General features: G+C 44.8%; 4 protein-coding genes across 7 annotated transcripts; 1 reads left to right on the plus strand and 3 right to left on the minus strand.

Moving 5' to 3' along the window:
* Positions 1-1080: 1080 nt before the first annotated feature.
* On the minus strand, positions 1081-10722 carry LOC105452742 (AT-rich interactive domain-containing protein 4A). Of its 2 annotated transcripts, none has more exons than XM_011694121.1 (7): positions 10030-10722; positions 7991-8421; positions 7654-7899; positions 7181-7385; positions 2236-7090; positions 1919-2059; positions 1081-1680 (listed from the first exon to the last, which is right to left on the minus strand). In XM_011694121.1, exons 1-7 carry the CDS (start codon positions 10033-10035, stop codon positions 1637-1639), a joined length of 5928 nt encoding a protein of 1975 aa, XP_011692423.1. In that variant the 5' UTR covers positions 10036-10722; the 3' UTR covers positions 1081-1636. The 2 variants fall into 2 exon arrangements, with proteins under 2 accessions (XP_011692423.1, XP_011692422.1); XM_011694120.1 differs by having other exon boundaries at positions 7982-8421.
* Positions 10723-11577: 855 nt separating this feature from the next.
* On the plus strand, positions 11578-14294 carry LOC105452743 (protein arginine N-methyltransferase 1). 3 transcript variants are annotated; one of them, XM_011694122.1, is made up of 2 exons: positions 11578-11686; positions 12715-14294. In XM_011694122.1, exons 1-2 carry the CDS (start codon positions 11621-11623, stop codon positions 13795-13797), a joined length of 1149 nt encoding a protein of 382 aa, XP_011692424.1. In that variant the 5' UTR covers positions 11578-11620; the 3' UTR covers positions 13798-14294. The 3 variants fall into 3 exon arrangements, with proteins under 3 accessions (XP_011692424.1, XP_011692427.1, XP_011692426.1); XM_011694125.1 differs by lacking the exon at positions 11578-11686 and adding an exon at positions 11953-12283; XM_011694124.1 differs by lacking the exon at positions 11578-11686 and adding an exon at positions 12471-12544.
* A 370-nt stretch (positions 14295-14664) lies between these two features.
* LOC105452744 (exocyst complex component 5) lies at positions 14665-17946 on the minus strand. Its single transcript, XM_011694126.1, has 6 exons — positions 17442-17946; positions 16756-17199; positions 16063-16640; positions 15493-15981; positions 14886-15393; positions 14665-14802 (listed from the first exon to the last, which is right to left on the minus strand). The coding sequence occupies exons 1-6, from the start codon at positions 17472-17474 to the stop codon at positions 14704-14706; spliced, it is 2151 nt and encodes a 716-aa protein (XP_011692428.1). The 5' UTR covers positions 17475-17946; the 3' UTR covers positions 14665-14703.
* A 432-nt stretch (positions 17947-18378) lies between these two features.
* On the minus strand, positions 18379-21408 carry LOC105452745 (ras-related protein Rab-1A). Its single transcript, XM_011694127.1, has 4 exons — positions 21139-21408; positions 20142-20538; positions 19785-20016; positions 18379-19684 (listed from the first exon to the last, which is right to left on the minus strand). The coding sequence occupies exons 1-3, from the start codon at positions 21159-21161 to the stop codon at positions 19816-19818; spliced, it is 621 nt and encodes a 206-aa protein (XP_011692429.1). The 5' UTR covers positions 21162-21408; the 3' UTR covers positions 18379-19684; positions 19785-19815.
* Positions 21409-22227: the final 819 nt, after the last annotated feature.

Here is a 22227-nt window from a genome sequence, read left to right on the forward strand (position 1 = left end):
AATCTAATCGCTTCCAAGCAAGTAGTTTGTAGCACCAAATCTATCGCGGCCTATACAAATCATATCTTTTTGTATAATATCTTTTTTTTATTTAAAGTTATTATACATAACTTAAAATAGACTAATAATTTTGTCTGATAATTAGCAATCGCTTTATTTCACATTCATATTAATATACAAATACTATCTCGCTAACATTTTATACGTATAAACATACGTGTGTGTATTATGTATGTTCACACCCGCAATACAGTGCACTAGTACTTTACGAAATTTTGCTAGCCTTTAATATTTATTTACATTTTTTGATACAATATAAAAGACGCGTTTGACGTAACTGTGTGATCATTCTTATGCCTTGTCTTTTCCTCAACATTTTGTGAAAACAGCTCAACTGCAAGTGATATAATCATACCATTGTGAAAATCTCTAAAAATGAAGTGGAATCATCACCCCTCTAATTAAGACCGTTAAGACCGTTCGGAACCGACGTTAAACTATCTCGTATAAATATATGAGAATAATTGTGAATAACGTTCATCGCAGAAATATGATGAGGGGTCACCATGATCGTGAAACGAACTCTCTAAAAATGAATCAATGGAATCGTCACCCCTCTAATTATAGGTAAGACCGTTCGGCGTTAAACTGTAGGTCCCGTATGTATCTGAGAATAATTGTAAACAGCGCACACCGCATGCAGAAATATGAGGGGTCACCATGTTCTGAGTAAAAGTCACCATGTTCGTGGTGACTCAGAAGAGGAATCATCACCAGTGAGTTTCACCGTCAAACAGTTTTGAGAACTGAAATTCAATTTCTTTCAGTGATATTCAATGTTTGAATGAGTATATATTATCACTGAAACATTGAAACAGTCACAACTGTTTATCACAGTTCTACGTATGCAGTTGAAAAATGATATACGCTGAAAATCAGACTATTGCACCGATTCACTTTTAGAGAGAAAGCGATGTAGCCAGCTTAGATAATTACTTGTTCCCCCAAGATGTCTTTACAGTAATATATCGATAACGCTCTCTCGGCCTTTCTATTTTATAAGAGGAAAAAAAAAAAAAAAAAANAAAAAAAAAAAAAATAAAGTGACGAAGAGAAATGTATAATGAAGATCATCAGTTTTGATAGTTTGTACTTTGCATCCGAACATGTGCAATGACAAAATGAGGATAATAGATTTTTTTTTTAACATTTAGGGCGTTTTCCAGCAAAAGGCGCAAATGACACATTGCGTAGCACAGTTCAGCATCATTTTATCTTTGTTTAATATTGTGAAGCAACGATATAATCATTATATTACACTGTGTCACCTCTGCCTTTCGCTGGAAAACGTTAGACTACGGAGATTAACGGAATAATATACACAGATATATTATATTATGAATGAATTTGCCGTTTTCTGAGACAAACGCATCCTTGATACGCTAAATCTTACGCGACTATATCTACAGTTTATTTAATAAAGAAAAATTGCAGGGCGAACATTACCATTAAGCGATATTACACAAGTCAAAATTGTCATGAAACGTCTGGCGTGATTGCATGATGCCCGTGCCGATAATGCTTATACAAATCTGATTTAGTACTCGAAAGAATAATAATCTTTCAACGCTGTCTATCACGAACAAGCCTGCTGCATTTCTGCTTTAGCTGCTTTCATCGCTGTAACGGAACATTTTTACGTTAGTTTCCATGTCAACGAGACGGATATAAATGACGGATATAAAACTGAATTTTTTTTTTTAATTATACAAAATCCACGTTCGTTAGCAAATGATAATTATTGAGCGATACATGATATATTGCGGTGCAAAAATGAAATTATATCATGTGAAATTACTGGAATTGTTAATATCGTTTGGACAAAGTGCATGAAAAAAATATCAATTCAGATTTTTACCTTCTCGTTCTCGCCTTTTTAATTTCTTTCGACGTCTGTCTATAGCAGCGAGTTCGACCTTCACGGCGTTGTATGTCTTACGCAACTCGGTTAATTTTTGCTGCAGTACAGCTATCCTTTGACTACCGTCCAATTCAGGATCTGTAAAGATATAATAGAGCGGCATACAGATTAGGATAGTAATATTTCAGGAAATATTTTTGCTCAGGATTCAGAAGCAGCAATCGGACGAAGCAAAGATCCTCGTGCCATGCTTAACGTGAGACTGAGATTAAACGCGAGATCAAACGGAAAAAAGTACATATCACTCGACGTACCAAATTCGACGAAGAAATTATACTTCAGCGGTCTCGGTAATCTCGACGAGTAGGTGCTGAGATCGGGAACGTTGGTGATGATGCCGGCGTGGTGACTCGTCGGCGTGTTGTTAACTCCGCAGAGATTGGATCCCTCGCTGGTGTCGTCGCTGTCGCTCCCGGCCCCGTATCTACCGTGCTGCCTGCCGTTCTGCCTGCCAGGTTTCTTCGGCACGGCGCCGCCGCCGCCGTTGCCGACACTAACACTGTTATTGCCACTGTCACTGTCATTGCCATTACTATTGCCACCGCCACTGGCACTGCCAACGCCACTGCCGCCGCCGACGACGACGCCGCTGCTACCACCGCTGCTGCCAGTACTGCTGCCGTCAACACCAACGCCAATGCCAACGCCAATGTCGACGCCGACACCGACGCCGACATCGAGGCCGACGCCGACGCCAACGCCGACGCCAACTCCGACTCCAACGCTGACACTGACGCCACTGCCGCTGCCGCTGCCGCACTCCGAGTGCTTCCTGTTTCTCTTGCGTTTCTTGGGCGACTGCATATCGTCGACTGTGCGTTTGGCGGGTGGCTTGAGGATCCGGTCCGCGGAGCTGTTCTCGGGGTGGGATAGGGCATCGTCCTCGCTGAAGCCCGGTCCTTTGCCGGCGCTGTCGTTGTCCGCCTCGGAATTGTCGCGATTCAGCTTGATATTGTCCTCGGAGATCGGCGACGAGCCGCCGGTTCTCTCCTCCCTGGGCGAACCCGAGATGTTGGAAATGCTCGAGTCGGGTGTCGTCGGCGGCGTATTGTCCATCACAGGCGCGGCTTCGTTGCTCTCGCGTCGCTGCTGTGGCATCAGAGGCATGTACTGATGCTGGTGATGCTGCTGCTGCTGCTGCTGTTGCGACTGTCGCATGTTCAAGGATACGCTCTGCTGCTGCGCCGGCAGCGAAACCGACATCGACGCCTCCACGGTCTTCGGCAGTGCCATGCTGAGCGTGGCAACGGTGCTGCTGCTCGTGCTCTGGCCCGAGGTCGGCGCGCTCGCGAACGGCATCTCCATCAGCACTATGCTATTTTCCGTGGCTTCGCTCTTCGGCGGGCTGCACGAGGGCCCGACGTTGGCTTGCTCGATGCTCTCGGACAGCGGGGCCGGCGAGCCGGGTATCTCCTCCTCGCATAACAGCGAATTCATCGTCTCGCCCTCCTCGTCCGTCTTCAGCGCGGGTGTCGCGTCGGTCTTGAACTCCACGCACTCCTGCTCCTGCTGCTGGACGCTCTGCGAGGTTTTCAATAGCTGCGATCTCGCGTATCTCTCCTGCGTATTCTCCATGCGATCCAATTCCGCTTGCAGCTTCACGTCGAAGGCAGACGGCGCTTTGACGTCCTGCGGCTCCTCGTTGTCTATCACGAGCCGCTGCTCCGAATCACTGCTATCCGTGGAATCGATATCTTGACTGATCTGCTTCTTGCGACTCTCAATTCTGTCCTTCTCCTTCTGATCCATCGTTTTATATTCCTCCTCGGAGGACTTTTTGTCGGGCATCTCATATCCGACGTTCCTCCAACTTTCCTCTTTCGCGGCGTCCTGCAGTTTGGTCTTGTGTTCTGCGATCACTTTCGCCTCCGAGAATTTCTTCAGTTCCGCTTCTTTCTTCGACTTCAATAGTTCTTCTTCTTTTCGCTTAACGCTCGCTGCCACGCGCATCATATCTCTACGTATACTCTCCTCGCTCGCGAGCTTTTCCTGTTCGCGTTTTTTCTCCACCTCGGTCGCGGGAGTAACGTCCGCGTCTTTGCCTCTTTGCAGAAAAGCAACGTCCAATTTTTTAGACTCCTTCATTGTCTTCATCGCGCGGAGATCGGTCTCCTCGTCCGAGATCTTCTTATCTTTAGCTTTACTTCGGTACGCCATCGCGGCTGATAATTTTTCTTCTATCGTAGACGTGGCCGGCAGTCGCGCGCTTATGGGTGCCGGCGGTGTCACAATCGGCGATGGTACCGGAACGATATCGAGCAACGACTTCGAATCCAACATCTTCAATTCAGGCTGCGACTGTCCGGCCGCGACTTGACTCGGCAACGGCTTGACTTGGCTCTGCTTCTGTTCCGGGATGGGTTTACTGCCACTGCTCGTACTGATTATCGGCGCTTCTTCCCTCGCGCTTTCGACCGTGGCCTCGTTCTTGCTCGACTCCGCCGCGTCCGGCGATTTGCCGCTCTGGAACTGAGTCTCCTGCTGATACGCGCTCTCCTGTTCCGTCTCCGACACCTCGGTCTCCGATATTATCAGACGGTCCTCGGAGTCGTCGCGCGTACCTTCGTCGTCCGCCGGTAAATCGTTGAACAAGAGATTCAGGCCGGTCTTGTTGCTCGGTTCTTCCGCGACGATCGATTTCATCTGATTGAACGACGATACGGACGTGTCGCAGAGTTTGTTGAAAACGTCCTCGCACGACATGCACGATGCGCTCTGTGACGACGACTTGCCGGAAGCAGTCGTCGCCGCCGCCGCCGCCGCCGCTTCATGCGCGTCGTCGGACCTCTTGCTGAACAGCTTCCTCGGCTTCTTCCGGGGCTCATTCTCCGGCGGCTCCAATTTCGTCTCCTTCGCCAACAATCCTGCAGCGGGCGTTTTCTGCTTCTTCTTCGGACTCTTCGCCTCGTCCTCGAACATTCGCTTCTTCAATTTATCCTTATCGCCGTTGTCCCTCTTATTTCTCACCTCGAACTCGAACGGTTCCGGTTCTTTGAATTCGTATATGTCCTCCGTGCTCTCCACCTTCGTCTCGACAATCTCCACCTTTGGAGATTCGATCGTTTTCTCCAATTTGGGCGACGTCGCGGTCACGGCGACGTTCTCCTTCTCGTTCTCGAGCTTGACCTCGTTATCAGGCTCCATTGATCTGACCATCTCTAACTTGACGGCCTTGTCGAAACCTTTCAATTCAGATCGTATTTGATTGAGATCGAAATCTCGACCCTTCGGTTGTTCCTCCTGATCGCTATCGGGCTCGGATTTGATGCCCTGAGACTTGCCGGGCGTTCTTCTTAAACGCCTGCCTTTACGCGGTTCGTCCAAGATGTCTTTATCGTCCTCAGCGTCACTGACTGTCACATCATCCGCCCTAATTCGCTCTTCCGCCCTTCGCGCCTCCTTCCGTTTTCTCTCCTCCATACCTCTCAATCTGGTTTTGGTTTGCTCAGGCTCGGTGGTATCGGACTCGTAACCCTCGCTATCCTCGCTCTCCGACGCGACGGATATGTCCGTGTGTCCCGAGGTTCTCCTGGTGCGCCTACGATGCTCCATCCCGGATAAGTCTGCATTTCTCGTTGTTCTGGTCGGCCTATTGGCGGGTGTGGCGGGACTCTTGGTTCTGGAGCTGGAACTAGCGATAGACAGCGGTGTGGTGGATCTGGTTGGCTGTATCGCGTCCTTGTCCTTCTCCTCCTTCTTGGCGTCCTTCGTAGATGTCGAGGCTTGCATGGAGCTCGTGGAAGTGGGAGCGACGCTTTGCGCACGGCGACGACTTTGCGACGCGTTAGCGTTCGAGTTGCAAGCGCCCTTCAACTTGTTGGACGAATTCGCGCTGGGAGTTTGAGGCCTGGGAGTCGCCTTGATGCGCTTCACTCTGCCTTGAGCTTGCGTGATATTTTGAGCGATTCTAGACGCTTTGATCCACTCGTCGTACCTGTTGTTCCAACCTGTGTAGTGTACAAGATACATTGGCTCCGGGCCGTCCTTCTCTATCTCGATGACTTTCGCTTCGTAAGTGACTTTGGATTCGTGCGTCGGGCCATAGTACACCTTCAGTTTGTCACCACACTCCACGGGACCCTTGTAGGTAGGGGCGGACTCCGTAAGCTGTTCGTCCCCGCGCGACTTTTCCGTCTCGTACTCTTTGCGCTTCCTTCCTCGTTTCTTTAATTCCTCGTCCGTTAAACGCCGCTGCTTCGACAACGTTTTCTTGTTGTCCGCCTCTCTAGATGGTGTTCGCGTTTCCCTTCCTTCGGAAGCACCTTTATTTTTCACGGTGTCATCCTTCGCCTTGGATCTCGTCTTGGTGGCTTCTTCCTCCTTGTTCTTCTCATCCTTCTTCTCTTGCTTCTTAGGTTCGGTTTTCTTCTTCTCGGTCACCTTCTTCTTGGTGTCCTCTTTACTCTTCGACTTCGTCCGGCTGGACGATGCAGTCGTAGTAGCACACAAAGTGGGAGACGCGGAAATCTGCGTAGTCGGTTTTTGCGATTTTTCGTTATTGGACGACGATTCGACGTCTCCTTCCACGTTCACGTCGCTCTCCTGGCCGCTACCGTTTCCCTCGGACTCTTCCTTCTTTTTTACCTTGACAATTTCTTCCTCTTTCACCTGTTCCTTTTTAACCTCCTTCTTCTCTTTCTTCTCCTCCTCCACAGGCTTCTTCTCGTCTTCATCCTTGTCGCTTTTCACTTGTGCTGGCGCTGGCGGCGGTATAGGCGTATTTCTGTCCTTGTCGCGGATCAGACTTCTTCCAGGGCGTTGCTTACGCGTGCTACCTCGCGGATGGTTCACCATGGTGCAGCCTAATTTTCTATAAAAATCTTCGAAGGAGTGTAAGACTTTCTTGTAGGCCTGCTTCACAAGGTTGTACAAGGGCGCCGAATTTTGCATCGAAAAACCAAGTCGCCGTGTCACGGCTTTCCATTGATTCTGATTTGTGACACGATTATAGCCACCCAATTTGTAGACCGCTCGGAACAGCCGGTACAAGTCTATATCTTCAGATCCAATCATCGGGCAAACATTTATAGGTGTCCCGCGATCATCCATAAATTTATACAATTGAGCCACAAAATGATCTTTCTCTTCACGCGGTTCGTCGTCCGAACTCTAAAAAAAAAAAACATTCTATTTTTATGTTATGTTCCATAGCCGTTGTGCATAAAAGAAAAAGAGCATAAATAAGCAAAGAAATCTTACATCTGAATCGAGTTCGCCGTCGTAATCGCTATTCCCACTAGAAACAGAATGCCCAAACAGGGAATCCCTGTCCCAATGAGGCGGTAATTCATTTTTCTCTAAAAATAGAAGCGCTTTCTCCACTGCGACCTTCAGAGTACTGTTTTCAACTTTATTGACTAATTCTTTCGTGAATTCTGTGGCTTCCTTCTTGGGCACTGTATAACTAGAAATAAAATGAACATTCACAGTAATTTAATAATATTTCAAGTTAATTTAATAGCAGTAATAAAATTTATTAGAAAAGCATGACGTATTTATTTTATTATTATTGAATTTAAATTATTTTCAATTAGACTGTTAATTGCGCCGTTAATATATCATTGTTTGTCTATATATATATATATATATAGTACAAAGCACTGCATGCTCCTGTATGTGAATGTGACAATGTAATAGGAATGAATAGTTCATAATAAAAATTTTTCACATACTATCTGGCATCTTTGAACGAGCGCACCAAGTAATCGTCTCTCACTCGTATCCTCACGGTGTCTTGAGCGGTAGGTGCAACCACTAGTCCCGGAAACCAATTATCCTTCTTCTTCTTATCACCGAGCTCCACGCAAACCACCCTACCAATCTCTGGTTCCGTTTCCATTCCCTCCTTCGCACCCCCGCTGGAACTCGAGTCACGTGCACCACGTGGCGGACTGTCCTCATCTTCGCTGCTTTCATCCCTGTTGCGTAAAAAAAAAAAAATTCGGCTACCGTTAGACAACTGTTAGAACTTTCAAGAACTGATCTCTCCACAGCACTTACTGCGCTTGCCTTGATCGTCTGCCCCTTCTACCTCCAATTACGGGATTCCCAAAGTGCTCCGGATGAGTCAACGGAAGCTGATCCAATGTTTCACTCTCCGCAAAGTGCCGTCCGCTCTTCAGGCAGAGCGCGGTTCTTCTCAACGTCGTGATGTCACCATCGTCGAAGACCACAGTGTACTGACTGCAGTCTTGGATCTTCGTAATCGTAGCCTCCACAAGTTCCTTCCGATCCACATGTTTGACTTCGACGGAGGCGCCTACTCTCAGAGTCCCTCTTATTTGATCGTCGGCAACCGTAGCGGTTCCTAAACCTTGTGGTTTATACGTTACACGGCATTTTACCGACCGCACGACCTTGCGGATTTTTGCTTCGCAGAAGGCACCCTTATATTTCGCGCTGACTTCCGTGCCCACCGGTAGGGACGGTGGATCGTCTCCCTGCAACAACAAATTTAACATAAAGTAATAATGTTTCATGTCGATGTTATATTAACAATTTCACATTAGAAGTTGTAGCACAAGTTTAACAAGTACCTATATAAATTGAGTAATCAAAGATACATAGAAATAATTATTGTTCTTATGTAAATTGAACCTCTTTAATCAATTTGTGTTAATTTACATCACGAGTATATTTAATTTTAACTTGAAGACGTTGCCATTTATAAAGTAATCATTTTTTCTTCTGGAATAAAGTTCTATGCATTTTAATAATTATCACAGTCTACAGTTCATGTTTCACTTATGGATCAGTGATTTTGTCTTTAATAATAATGGCAAGATATAATGCACACACACATCTTTTTATATAAAATATATATATCTTTCATATAAAATAATAAAATAAATTACATAAAGGTTAAACAGGAGAAATATTAAAATAATAAATAGTAAAGAAGAAGATATCAAATATTTAGCCACAGATTAATAAATGTTAATAAATTTCTCTTTACTATTTATTATTTTGTTTCTCCTATTTAACCTTTATATACACATATTATATATATTATATATATGTATAAATGTATATAATAAATACATACTCTTAAAAAATTATTATTCTTTAATATTTTGTCCACTTAAAAAAAAAAAAAAAAAACAAGAAAACACAAACTTGTTTTATCTTAATATATATGTCTACCTTCAGATGGAACAAAAATAGAAGCTGGGAGAAATAAATCAGACATTCTCAAAATACAACTAAACATCAACATATCCGTTAGTTAGCGCAATTATATTTTAGAGCTGCTCATATAGATTGATTAATTTTTATTTCATAAAAAGTAACGAAATTACGATAATACGTATACCATATGTCCTAATAATTAAAACAGGTCCAATTAACTCATGTACGCTTGCATTATAGAGAGCAATGTGGAGCGCGACGGGGAATACAAGTACAATAATTGCAAAAGATATAAATATTACGAATGAAAAAGAAAAAAATGAAGCTAACGACCAACAAGATGCACACACTTTGGTAGCCGCGGTGGTCTCGCGTAGGGCGGCCTTTTGCGTCTAAAAAGTTTACAAACCGTTTACACCGAGATTCCCACGAGGGAAAACAGAAGTTTCCCGATCTGACGAAAATGTCTTCTGCATGCGTTGCATCAGATAGAAGATTCGTATCCGGGATTATCTCCAAGAGACGAAAAGGAAAAGAGAGAATGGAAGGAGTAAAGGCGGCATGTAGGTATAGATGTGTACGTGCGTGGGCGCACGCGAGTAGGAGGAGGAGGAGGGAGACGTAGGGAGGCAGAGAGGGAGAGATGGAAGAAGCGCGAACGCGCGTTAACGCGGTATGTCATAACGGAATCTGACAAAAAGTACGGGAGAGGACAAAGGACAGGCCCCGTAAACGCGCGCACGTATATATAGAACGAAAAAACGCGAGGCTACCCGCTGTTGCTACCGCACACAGTCGCCTGCCACCGTTGCTCTCTATCCCTCTCTCCCTCCCACCTCTCTCTCTCTCTCTCTCTCTCTCTCTCTCTCTCTCTACGTCGCACGACGTACTACGACTCTCTCTCCCGCCTGTTTACTCACCAGCATCTTCTACGGCTCCAACGACGTTAACTCGGCAAACGGATCACTCGCGTGACATTAGAACGCAACGCGTATCTCGCATTGGATCTCGCATCCCCACGCGCGCTTCCTGGCTCCGTTCCCGGGAGTTCAGCAGGGTAAATCGCAGGTCAGAGCGGCGAACGCACTGTGGCACAGGCCGACCCGCTGCGGGGAAACGGCACTCTCTCCGTAGCGCTCCGCGGCACAAATGCGTACGAGGACGACGACGACGAGCCTGCTGCTGCTGCTGCTCCGCTCCCAGCCGCCCATCTCCAGGACGACGAGACCGCTTATCCAGCCGACTGCGCGGCCCCTCTCATTGGGTCATGACGCGACGGGGATACCCGTCTCTGTGTTGTGTGCACGTCGTCACGTTCGAAAGGAGGCGAGACACACACGCGCGCACACACCGTGTCCGGAGCAACGCCACAAACGTAATGCGCCCGCCCGTGTGTAGCAGCAGCACAGTCCGCGTACGCGTACCGTGCAACACACCGTCGTACCCGCGGATTGTCGCCGGAAGCCGAACCACACCCGGAAGTAACGGGCGACCCTTTTTTCTCTCTCTCTCTCTCTCTCTCTCGTCCGCACCGCCGCCGTGCGCGAAAAGCGCGAATGCACGCCACTCGGAGAGATTCGATACCGAAACGGCGCGTCGGATGTGCGCCTTCACACAGCGGGGGACGAACGACGGGGCGGAGGGGAGGGGGGGATTGGCAGGAGCGTATCGCGGACGACGGATTGACTGGAGCGCGCTGACGGAGCGCCACCTTTCGCCGTATCTTTAGCAGCATTTTAGCGTAAATTCATATACAGTATTGGATGACATCGAGATTCAAAGCAGGTGAAACTACTTTATAAAAACGTATCCTTATGCCGTTACTTGTTACCGATTCTAAAAAGTAATTCGCTATCGATTCTAGAAAATAACTTATCGAGCGGCATCCGATTGTCCAATTCAGTGTCGCCAATTGGCCAATTTAACGCAGCCTTTTCCGATTGGTTGATCCAGAAAAGACCTCCGAGCAGGAGGTAAGATGGGTGCTCAAGTTTACATCTTATCTAGAATTAACTTGTTATACATATGAATTCTGAAAGATTTCTAAGCCTTTTCATTAATTTCTCAATTAATTTCCGAAGAAGAATAAATAAAATTTGAAGAAGTTGTAAGGTATTTTTTTCAGAAATCTTTATAACTTTAAAATATAAAGTTTTTAAAAATATGAAATATCATAAGAATTTTCTTCAGCAGGAAATTTAGATTTACATGAATAGATGATTTTTCTGCGACATTGTCATAAAAATAAAATTCTACAATCGGGCTAATTAATGCATTTGATTATCAATCTTTTCTACGATAATATTGTTCACATAATTAACATATTCGCAGTAACTTTTTTCGCGGCTTGATTTCTTTTCTGTAAAACGAACAGAAGTTGGACGAAGTGCTCTCGAAGGAAAAACGAGATTCGTATTTGCAGCGTGTAGTAGCAGCGACTCCGCGGCCGGAAAATCGCCTCCCGCGACGGGCCTGGAGGATGATCCGGTCGTCTGCTGTGACGCAGTCAAAATGGCGACGAGTGATGAAGTGCCGGTAGAAATCAACCAGAGTCGCGTGTGTAACACGGAGAATTCGGTGAGTCTTATGGAGTGGGTTAATTCGGTAAGGTAACGCGGGGGCTCGAACTTTAACGGGGCACCGTCGGCGCGCCGATACAATCCGGGGACAATAGACGCGCGTTATCGGGAGTAGAAAACAGCTCCGGGAACGTGGGGGCTTTGTCGCGATACGATCCTCTCGCGTCTCGCGCGGCGGCGGCGGCGGCGGCGGCGGCGGTACCCCCCCGAACTCCCCGAAAGGCTCGTCGCGCGGCGCGACGCGGCGCGAGTACGGCTGAGGGACAGGATCGCGCTATAATCGTCGGGACATCCGAGGACGGGCTCCACGAGGACGAGACGACGACCGGCGGATATCGCGATTATCGGATACGCAGGACCTCACTCGGCGTGGCTCTCCGGCGGAACCGTTCTATATAGAACGGCGGAAGCGATATAGCAGTATAGCGGAATATAGCGCCCAGCGGGCGGGACATCGACTGGCCGTTCGATTCCCGAAGGGGACGCCATTTATTTTGGCGGGCACGTGTACTTATTTTATCGCGGCCCGGCGCGAGCGAGCTCGTTTTTTTTTTTGAGGGATTCCCGACACCTTGCGCTACTTATGAACGGCATTGTAATAATTCACTTAAATTGTATTAATATAATGTATAAACAATAGTTTTTATATGACGCGTGTGTGCTGTATGTATATATATATATATATATATAAAATATGTGGAGCAATTGATACCTGTGTCTCTATATGATTTACTTCTTTTTTTTTTACATATAGAGTTAAACGTTTGTTGTTATTGATAAATTGAGCGGCGCAGTGTACATGCCTAGTCACGAAATGGAGTTCTTTCTGTTATCTCGATGCGATCTCGATGAGATGGTAAAATATTGCATTTTAAGATTCATTTGCGCGCTCTGCAATTTTTACAAAGTTTTTACAAAGTTAAAACTTACAAGCACACGATAAATTAGAAGTGAAATATAAGTTCAAATAATTTTATTCGAAATAATCGATCGGCTCTTAAACGCACTTTCCATAAATATTTGCAGACATCAGAAATGGAATCCATGGACATAGCAGCGGAGCCTACTACTATGAATAAGAATGTTAACGTACCATCCTGCAGAGAATCCGTGTCCGTTGACGATATGACCTCGAGAGACTACTACTTTGATTCCTACGCTCACTATGGGATACACGAGGAAATGCTGAAGGACGAAGTACGGACCGTGACTTATCGTAACTCCATGTATCATAACAAGCATCTCTTCAAGGGGAAAACGGTCCTCGATATCGGCTGTGGCACGGGTATCCTCTCCATGTTCGCGGCTAAAGCCGGCGCAGCCAAGGTCATCGGTATCGAATGCTCCAATATCGTTGAATACGCGAAGAAGATAGTGGAGGCGAACAACCTGTCCAACGTCATAACGATACTTAAGGGGAAGGTCGAGGAGGTCTCATTACCCGACGGTATAGAGAAGGTCGACATAATAATATCCGAATGGATGGGCTACTGTCTGTTTTACGAGTCGATGTTGGACACAGTGCTCTTCGCGAGAGACAAGTGGCTCCGCGAGGACGGTATGCTCTTCCCCGATAAAGCTACTCTGTTCATCTGCGGGATCGAGGATAGACAATACAAGGACGAGAAGATCAATTGGTGGGACGACGTGTATGGATTCGACATGAGCAGCATAAGGAAGGTGGCCATCAGCGAACCGCTCGTGGATGTCGTCGATCCGAAGCAGGTCGTCACAAATGCATGCCTAATTAAAGAAGTTGATCTTTACACAGTGACGAAGGCCGATCTCGAGTTCTCGTCGCCGTTCACTCTTCAAGTCCGGAGAAACGATTATGTCCAAGCCCTAGTTACGTTCTTCAACATCGAATTCACCAAGTGCCACAAACGTATTGGCTTCAGTACCGCACCGGAAGTGCCATACACGCATTGGAAGCAGACCGTTTTTTATTTCGACGAGTACATGACGGTGAAGAAGGGGGAGGAGATATACGGCGTATTCTCAATGAGGCCCAACGCCAGGAATTACAGAGATCTGGATTTCAGCATCGAGTTGGACTTTAAAGGGGAGTTGTGCCAAGTACACGAGACTAACAACTACCGTATGCGCTGATACACAGTGGATTGCGCGCCTCTTTCCACTTTTTTTTTGTAACTCATAAGAAAAAGTCATTTAATCAAGCCTGAAGTCGGATTTCCTACAGTATCGAACACTATAAAATGACGCGTTTAGACAGCATGTATTGTCGATGGTTTGTGAGCTGTCCAAATATTAGATCTTTGATTTTAAAAAGCGTGGAAAGCTTTCCGATTAGACGTTTAATATAACGACTTTTATAGATATTTTCTTCTGTAAACGTGCAAATATCTCTGAGTAATTATATTTATATAATACTAAATTCAAACGAATTACAGAGCATTGTAATAAAAATAAAAAAACGCGAATTTTCGCGCACAACTAAAAGCAAATTTGTCTACCAATCTGTAAAAACAAAAAGTCTGAATGTTAAACATGAATGTTTTGGCGATATCATAATATTAAAAAAAGGAACTACTTGTAGTTGATATCTCTCTCTGATGTACAATAAAATATATAATTGTGCGCCAAAATTCTCCATCTCCTCGTCACTTTCTTTTACAATATTGGACTTCGTTCTAATGCGATCTTATCAACAGCTGTGGAATGTTCGAAAAGACCAGAATTTTAATTTGACTAAAATTTTTATATGATCTTGTTACCTCTAATCTAACGCAGTCATTTATCGCAACTTGTCAATAAAATAACGAATAGACTATATTTATTTTGAAGAGTACTATTTTCTGCGAGTACTAATATATATATATTTGCGAACATAAATAACAAAGAACGAACCTAAAAGCGAAAATTGTATTTAAATATCACGTGATCATGATATTACTTTTAGCGATTGTTTCCGTATATTTTGGTAGCTAGTTCAATCATTGAGGGAGTAGGCTGGAGCACGGAGTATTTTCGTTTTTATTTAAGCAGAGTATGTCATTAGGTTGTTATACCTTTTAAACAATTGGCTAACTTCTGTGTTTTGTAATCAGTCCTTAATTGAATGAAATTAAGTAGAACGGTACGATCGAGTGTCATCTGCAATCGCAAAAAAAAAATTATATATATACACATTTCTGAAAATATTTCCTTTTGAATACGATACATTGTACACAACATACCAGTTGATCACCCGTGCAAACTTGCTTCAGATTTTCCGGCTTGACCAGCAGCAAGTTGCACAAGGCGTGCAGTGTGTCAAAGAGATTCGTAACAAATTCAACCTCGAGCTCTTTGATGCATTTGCGATACTCGTTCATGTCGCATATCGCGCACATAGCGCCGGCGGAGTTAAACTGAAATTGCTGCAAGTGATCGTAGATAATCTTGTGGAATCGTATTCCCAGTTCCTTGAGTGCGGTATCCAAATGCCTGCCGTCCAGCGTATTTCGTATCAGCCGTATCATCCCGCTCGCGTACTGCACCACCACTAGACAGGCTGGAGTATTCACGGTGTCCACATCGGTTTCCGGCTTGAAGTCAGTCTTCTTTTGTTCGCTTTGTAAATATACCTTTACCCAACCGACAATGGCGTTTATGCTTCTGTCCAAGCCGGTGTCCAGCTTGACGTCTATTTGCTCCAGCACCGCTTTTTTCTTCAGCAAACAATCGGCGTGTTTGGGTGTCGAACTGAAACGAGAGAAAGATATTGTTTCAATATTACCAGCTTGTAATCGCTATTGTAAAAAAAAAAAAGACATATTAGACGAATAAAAAGAACATGCGTACACAACAAGTGGCAGTACACTGTCGTTGAATTGCTCCTCCAAGAGTCGTACGATCGCGTTACACTGGTGCACCACGTTAAAGAAATAAATCTCCGGCTGAGTCCTGCTCTCGGGTATCGGTACACTTTGCAGGCCCAATTCCAGCGCGTAGTCCACGTGCTCGCTTATTAAATACTGCAACAGTATCTCCAGGATCTGCAGCGCATTCGCGGGCACGTCGACGGACTGCGAGAGTAATTGACATCTCTGAAACGCCTGCTTGCTTCTCTGGAGTATCGCGATCGCCAGTTCCTCCGACAAAAACGTCTCGCCCCCGTAATCCTCTATTTGAGCAATGTTTATATTCGTTCGTGCACCCAGTACAGCCTGCAAGTCTCTACGCAGCTCCTGAAAGCCGCCCGTCTGCAGCTGCTTCTTCTGATGATTCTTGGATTCGTAGTACTCGATAAGCAACGTCGCCGACTTCTCCCGAAATGCCTTCGTTTCGATACTGAAACGAGAGATAATTTATATTGGGATCAACAACTCTCTCTGTTGTTTTCGGCGACGTTATTCTGCATGCGACACTTACCTGATATAAGTATCTAAATATTTCTGAAAGATGTTTCTGGTAAGCTTGGGAAGGTAAGTTTCGTCGGTGCCCATATTGAAGACCTTCAGATCGTTGGACAGCTTGACCGTCCTCGTGTACAGGTCGTACAGATTTCTGAGATACTTCTCGGAGTCGCTCTTGTCCGCCAGCTTGGCCACCGCGTACTTTTGAAGGCGCAGATGATATATGTTCAGGACAAACTTGGCCATCACTTGCTCGGGATTGGTGAACACCTGTTGCATAAGCTTGTGATACTTCGTGCACATGGGTATGACGTCCTGGAAGACGTCCTTCCCGCCGAAGGAGCCCATTTGACTTTGCTCTATAAACGCGTCGATGCACTGCGAGTAGCCCTTGAAATTCGCCAGGGTGCTCGCCAATTCCCTCATACGCGGCGCGTCCTCCCTGTTGTGCGCCCTCACGAACTCCTCGATCAGATTCCGCTCTATCTCGTCGTACTTGACGCCGATCTTCTTCTTCGCGTGTTCGAATTTCTCCGAGGGAAGCTCCTGGGCTATGAGATGGAGTTTCTGTATCACGTCCGCGGCATCGTTCAGCTGTCGTCAACGAATAACGATTGAATAAATAATTCGGTCCCGCTACTTTATTTTTATCCATTATACACACTTTGTCGTTTAGTTAAATTAAATTAGCTTGGTCATCTTTACTTACCGAGGATTTATCTGTGAAAATCGGATCCGTCAGTGGACCGGGGCTCAGAAATTCCGAGAAGTGTCTCATCAACTTTTGCGCCTCGACCGCCCGCGCCCGCGGCGTATTGACGCTTTCCAACTGATCACCCAGATGCAGGACTTTCGTGGCCACGAGGTTTATCCTCTCGTCCAACTGATGGAACAAGTCGATCGAGTGCCTGTTTCTCTCCTGCAATTCCAATATCTCAAACGTATGCCGAGCCTCCTCCTCCTTCAGCGCAGCCTCCAGTCTGTCGCACTTCTTTTGCTGGCGTTCCTGCAGTATCTGTAAGTCTTTAATCGCTTGCAAAAAGGTCTCGTGGACGATAACCGGGTCGAAAAACGTCTTTCCCCCATCTTTCGTGTTATCGTTGACGGTCCTCCAGGCTAGTCTCTCGACAAATTCTTCGGGGTCAAATGGATCCTGCGAAACAGTTGTGATCCGTTCACGGCAACGTCAACTTGATCGCCAGCTCAACTCGATATTGCACAACAATTGCATAAATTAATCGGCATAAAATTAATTATTGAAATTGATTCGATTGAAACTGGCGCTTGTCAGCAGCTGATCTAATACTTGAAATTTAACGACTAAACATATCGAGCTATCGAGTGTGAAATAAATGAAATCGGTGGACGGAAAAGAAAAAGAAGGTCGATCGAAACCTGCTCCAGCTCCTTCATATATTGTTGCATCATTTTGAAACGATTTACGGTTGCAGAGCAGCATGAAAGTAGAAATGTATGGTGAATAGGTTAAGTCGCAACACTCGATCGATCCGCGGGAAGCTCACAGGAGCTGCGAGAGTAGGACGACCATCGTTGTTCGTTCGTTAATTACGATACCGCGCGATTCTAGGCGTGCATTTTTTTTTTTTAATCTGTCTCGCCCGGCCTCGCGTTTCCCGGATTCCGAGAAACGTGCGTCTACGTATGTACGATTGGCATCACGACCGCGTTCGACCGCGCACGGGAATGTTGTTCTTAGTGAGCGAGCTCGGCCGCCAGATGTCAACGTGACGCGATTGCTCCGGCGATTCGCGGCCGATCGACGTGAGATTCGCGGCCCTTTAATTTCGTCAAAACAAAAAGAGAAAAAAAAACCGATGACGAATCGACGCGATCGGCGGAATGACGTGCGCGAGCTCGCCGTTCGCGTCGGACGCAAATCTCGTGAGAGTAGCTAAACGCGGACTTTATGGAATCGCCTCGAGTCGCGCACGAGTCCGGCGCAAGCTTAAGGGCACGTCTTCATAGTCCGATCCTTACGTTTAAGATTATTTTAAATATGATCTCAGAAGGTGATGCACCGATCGCGTTCCATTGGATGGGACGGAATCTCAAATCGTACCAAGCCATCCCGAGCCATTCCAAAGACCGAACGACGATCTTAAATTATGATCACCTTACGATTAATCGCATTACATTTCGTCAGATGTGATGAGCTGTTCCGAGAGGTGACGAGCACGCTCTAACGAACACGTGAAAGGCTACACGCCCACGCGCCACATACGTATCGTGCGCGCGCGCGCGCGTATGTGTGACGCATCTGTGTACACGTGACGATCACGAAACAAAGTGACCCGGAATTCGAAGAATGCGATTTCCGTTTAGATAGTCTGTTTATTCATCCGTACTTTTATATATATAATTACAGTTACTATATCTGTAACTTTTCGAAATGCCATTATATCGTATACCCGTCACAAATAGCCCTTTCATCACGATACAAAGCTACGATTTTTTTTTATTATTTTTGGATTACATGTAACTGTAATATCTCTTAACTCGTATAAAATATCCTCGCTTTTTTTCTTCCGCTCGATCGAAGCTGCTGGTTTCGCAGATTTCGCAGTTTTTTTTCTTTTTTTTTTTTTTTTTGTTGTAGACTCTCGGATCGCATTTTGAACCGTGTGTAAAAACAGAAAGCACGACGAGGATAAGCGATAAAATTTAGGTAAACGCAAAACGGAGACTTCGCCGCTCCGTCGTTTGGCTCTGGGGGCCCACGCGAGCGGCACATCTCTCAGATACATTGTACATATATATGTAAAATATATATATATATGTATATTTTTATATATATGTATAAAGTACGCCACGTATGCGCTCCGAGTTAGCATTGAAATATTTATTGTTATTAAATTACACTATATATATATACACATATGTATAATATACACGATAAGTATATATATTATACATACGTATAAAACGAGCAGTGAGAAAGGAAAGGGGGGTATCGCGTTGCTTGTGCGGAATTTCACTAGGGAAAGAAAAACAATGACCTAGCCCTCTTGCGCATCTAGAAGAACAAAATAGAGAACGAAACAAAGAACATGAGAAAACGTCATTTGGATTATTTGTATAGAGGAATAGAAATTGGCCGTAGAGCCAAAACACATATCTCTATTGTACATATTACAATTAGGCTAAAAAAGAAAAAAAATTAAAGTGCTTATCAAGTAGTAACCACCGTACGCAGTATTAATTCAATTTACTTCCCTCAAGACCCCGAGTTGTCCTCCCCTCCCACCCCTCATTACACGCACACCTACACTCTCTCGCTCGACGTTACTCAATACTAATTCGACAAATTTATCTAAGGTCGAACTTTATACTAGAAAATGGCGTTGATTAACCATCGTCTTTTCTTCTTTGGAAAGAAAGATAACTACAGAAAAACGTAAAATTTTAGGGCAGGCGGACATGAGTTCTCTTTTTCTTTTTCGTACAACTCCGAGGAAGAGTTGGTGGTCCATGAGTGTGTGTGTTAGATTCTTTTATCCCTTCTTTTGTTTTTTTTTTTTGCTGTTGGAGTAAACTAAAACTTCCATGTATCGTTCTTATACTTGCGGTAATAAGTTTAATTTTTGCAGTACCCGGACCGCAACCACATTAGAGATGTTCTGCAAAAAAGATCGTCATTGTCCCCGATTGAATTAATGATTCCAATACTCGAGCTTAGATCTAATTAGGCTCATTCAATTTACACGTCGTTTCGCTTACTTTGGTTAAACAAGACGCACGATTACAGTTCTCAGCAGCATCCAGATTTAGAAGATTCGATTGGACGCCCGTGCTCTATCTTCACCTTGTTGGCCGGATCGCTCGCTCCGCTCGACGGTGGGCCCACTCTGAGTTTTATTTCCGCGGCCATTGTCATAAAAGCTTGCTCTACATTCATCGCGTTCTTCGCGGACGTTTCCAAAAATGGTATACCGAGTTGATCAGCGTATTCCTGTTTACAATAATATACGACTATGCAATGAGAATTATAGTAAGATTCTTATGAATTATGTTGCATTGCAATTAATTATGCAATTAAATGCAATATCGAGGAAAAACGTATGCAAAACCATTTACCTTGGCCGTTGTATAATCCACTACTTTTTTAGTATGTAGATCACATTTATTGCCGACTAGCAGCTTATTGACGTTATCACAGGCGTAACGATCGATTTCTTCCAACCACTGTTTTACATTGTTAAAAGTCTCCTGATCTGTGCAGTCGTAAACAACAATAATACCGTGTGCACCTCGATAATAAGAACTCGTGATTGTTCTGAACCGTTCTTGACCCGCTGTATCCCAGATTTGTAACTTTATCGTCTTTCCATCTAGATCGATAGTTCGAATCTTGAAATCCACGCCGATCGTGCTGATGTAACTTTCCGTGTATGTGTCATCGGCAAAGCGCAACAAGAGACAGGACTTTCCAACGCCAGAATCTCCGATTAGAAGCAATTTAAACAAATAATCGCTGAAACAAATAGAAGTTGTTTAAGCACATATATATTACAGCTCAATTTTGAGAACACATTTTTACGAACGGAAAGGAAAAAAAATATGATTTGACGTCTCCACTTTAAAAAGACAGCTGATATAACATGTGGTACATGGCATTTAAATCAGAGAAATCATCTTGTGTGTGAGAGGTAAATTCTTATAAAATCCCTCCTCTCCCCAAAAAAAGGATCTATATTTAACCATTTACTCCGCTCGTATTACTCGGGATTATTATGAATTATGAGGAAAGGGCCAAGGTCGGGGTGAAACGCAAAGTGAAAACAAAGTGACAGTAGAAAATCCTGAGAAATACGGATTACGATACGAGAGTGCCATGTTTCGAGTAGTAGGGGAAAGCGCGACGAGAGGGAAGGGTGAATCTGTCAGACGGGACGAGAAAGTCAAAGGACACTACATTTTCCCTGGTTCCCCGGCCCGGCGGGCGGAGGATCCCGCGGACGCGGCAACGTGGACGACGATCCGTCGCGAAGAGGCGCGTCATCGTCGCCCGATAAACCGCGCGTAGTGGCAAATTCGCTACACTTATGTCTGCGCAGAAGGAAGGTTTACTCACTACTCGGGATTCATCGTGGACATGCTACGCTGAGGAACGCGTCGGCTGATCGGGATCCGTCTGTGGTCCGCGCGAACGAGATCTATACACCCGGAAGTAAACGGCTCTTCTCGGCCACGACACGCGCCACGGGGGGGAGGAATGCGGATAAATTCGGGATTCTCACTACGTTCCCGTAATACGACGAGGAGAGTCGTAAGCAATGGCGGTCACAGCAACTCCTCCCAAACCAATGAGACCTCCACCATTGACGTAATGCCAGAATGGCAGCAGCGGGCGCCGTTTCCATAGACGTAGAGCGTGTAGTTAGCGCGCGCGTTTTCTGGTCTAATGCAGGATTCACATCGCGACCAACCGATCGACGGTACGATAGCCAATGAGAGAGGTCGTTTCCTAGGGTTTTTTTAATCAGCGAGCAGTTTGTCTCCAATTGCCCGCGTCACTAATTGACCAATTTAATGTAAATTTTTCTGATTGGTTGGTCCAATGAGACAAACTTTAGGCGGCTGTGAATGGCTGTTGCTCCAATCGCAACGTGATTAAACGGGACCTGAATCCTGCATAAAAAAGAAAGTTTGTTTACGCAGAGATGTCGACGATAGATACTATTAAAGGCCGACAATCTTACGGGAGTTTAGCGTGGCTATATATTTAGCAATAATTGTTAAAATTTAAAAGTAATTAGCCAAAAATATAATATTAATTTTATGATTTATTATTAGCTAGAACGTTTTTTTAGACATGTACATATATTTATAATATATAATGCTATAATAGTTATATAATTTTATTTAAAACTGGATTTTTATAGATACCATCCGTGTTTGATTATCCAGAGAGATGGTAACAGAAAAAAAAATTGTAATTTTGCGACAATTCATATATGATATTATGAATTACTTTTAAATTTTAGCATTATAAATATTCATATACGATGATCATGCTGAATGAACAATCGCTTGTTTGATTCAATTCGCATTTATTAAAAGTGCTTCAGAAAAGTAAAGAATAAACGCGAAAGAATAAAAAAATGATAAACGTATATATTACGAACATGTAATATATTATAAACATGTAATATATATATAT

This window comes from Wasmannia auropunctata, unplaced genomic scaffold, assembly GCF_000956235.1.
Source record: "Wasmannia auropunctata unplaced genomic scaffold, wasmannia.A_1.0 LD336026.1, whole genome shotgun sequence".
NCBI lineage: Eukaryota > Metazoa > Arthropoda > Insecta > Hymenoptera > Formicidae > Wasmannia > Wasmannia auropunctata.

Coding starts and splice junctions, on each gene's coding strand:
- LOC105452742 (XM_011694120.1), bottom strand. Junction 7,386..7,653: donor TCGTTCAAAGATGCCAGATA/GTATGTGAAAAA, acceptor TTTTATTTCTAG/TTATACAGTGCCCAAGAAGG. Junction 7,091..7,180: donor ACGGCGAACTCGATTCAGAT/GTAAGATTTCTT, acceptor TTTTTTTTTTAG/AGTTCGGACGACGAACCGCG.
- LOC105452743 (XM_011694122.1), top strand. CDS start 11,621: ATGGCGACGAGTGATGAAGTGCCGGTAGAAATCAACCAGAGTCGCGTG. Junction 11,687..12,714: donor TGTGTAACACGGAGAATTCG/GTGAGTCTTATG, acceptor AAATATTTGCAG/ACATCAGAAATGGAATCCAT.
- LOC105452745 (XM_011694127.1), bottom strand. CDS start 21,161: ATGTCCACGATGAATCCCGAGTA. Junction 20,539..21,138: donor TCCACGATGAATCCCGAGTA/GTGAGTAAACCT, acceptor TATTTGTTTCAG/CGATTATTTGTTTAAATTGC. Junction 20,017..20,141: donor TGGATTATACAACGGCCAAG/GTAAATGGTTTT, acceptor TATTGTAAACAG/GAATACGCTGATCAACTCGG.
- LOC105452744 (XM_011694126.1), bottom strand. CDS start 17,474: ATGATGCAACAATATATGAAGGAGCTGGAGCAG. Junction 16,641..16,755: donor TTTTCACAGATAAATCCTCG/GTAAGTAAAGAT, acceptor CGTTGACGACAG/CTGAACGATGCCGCGGACGT. Junction 15,394..15,492: donor AGTGTACTGCCACTTGTTGT/GTACGCATGTTC, acceptor CTCTCGTTTCAG/TTCGACACCCAAACACGCCG.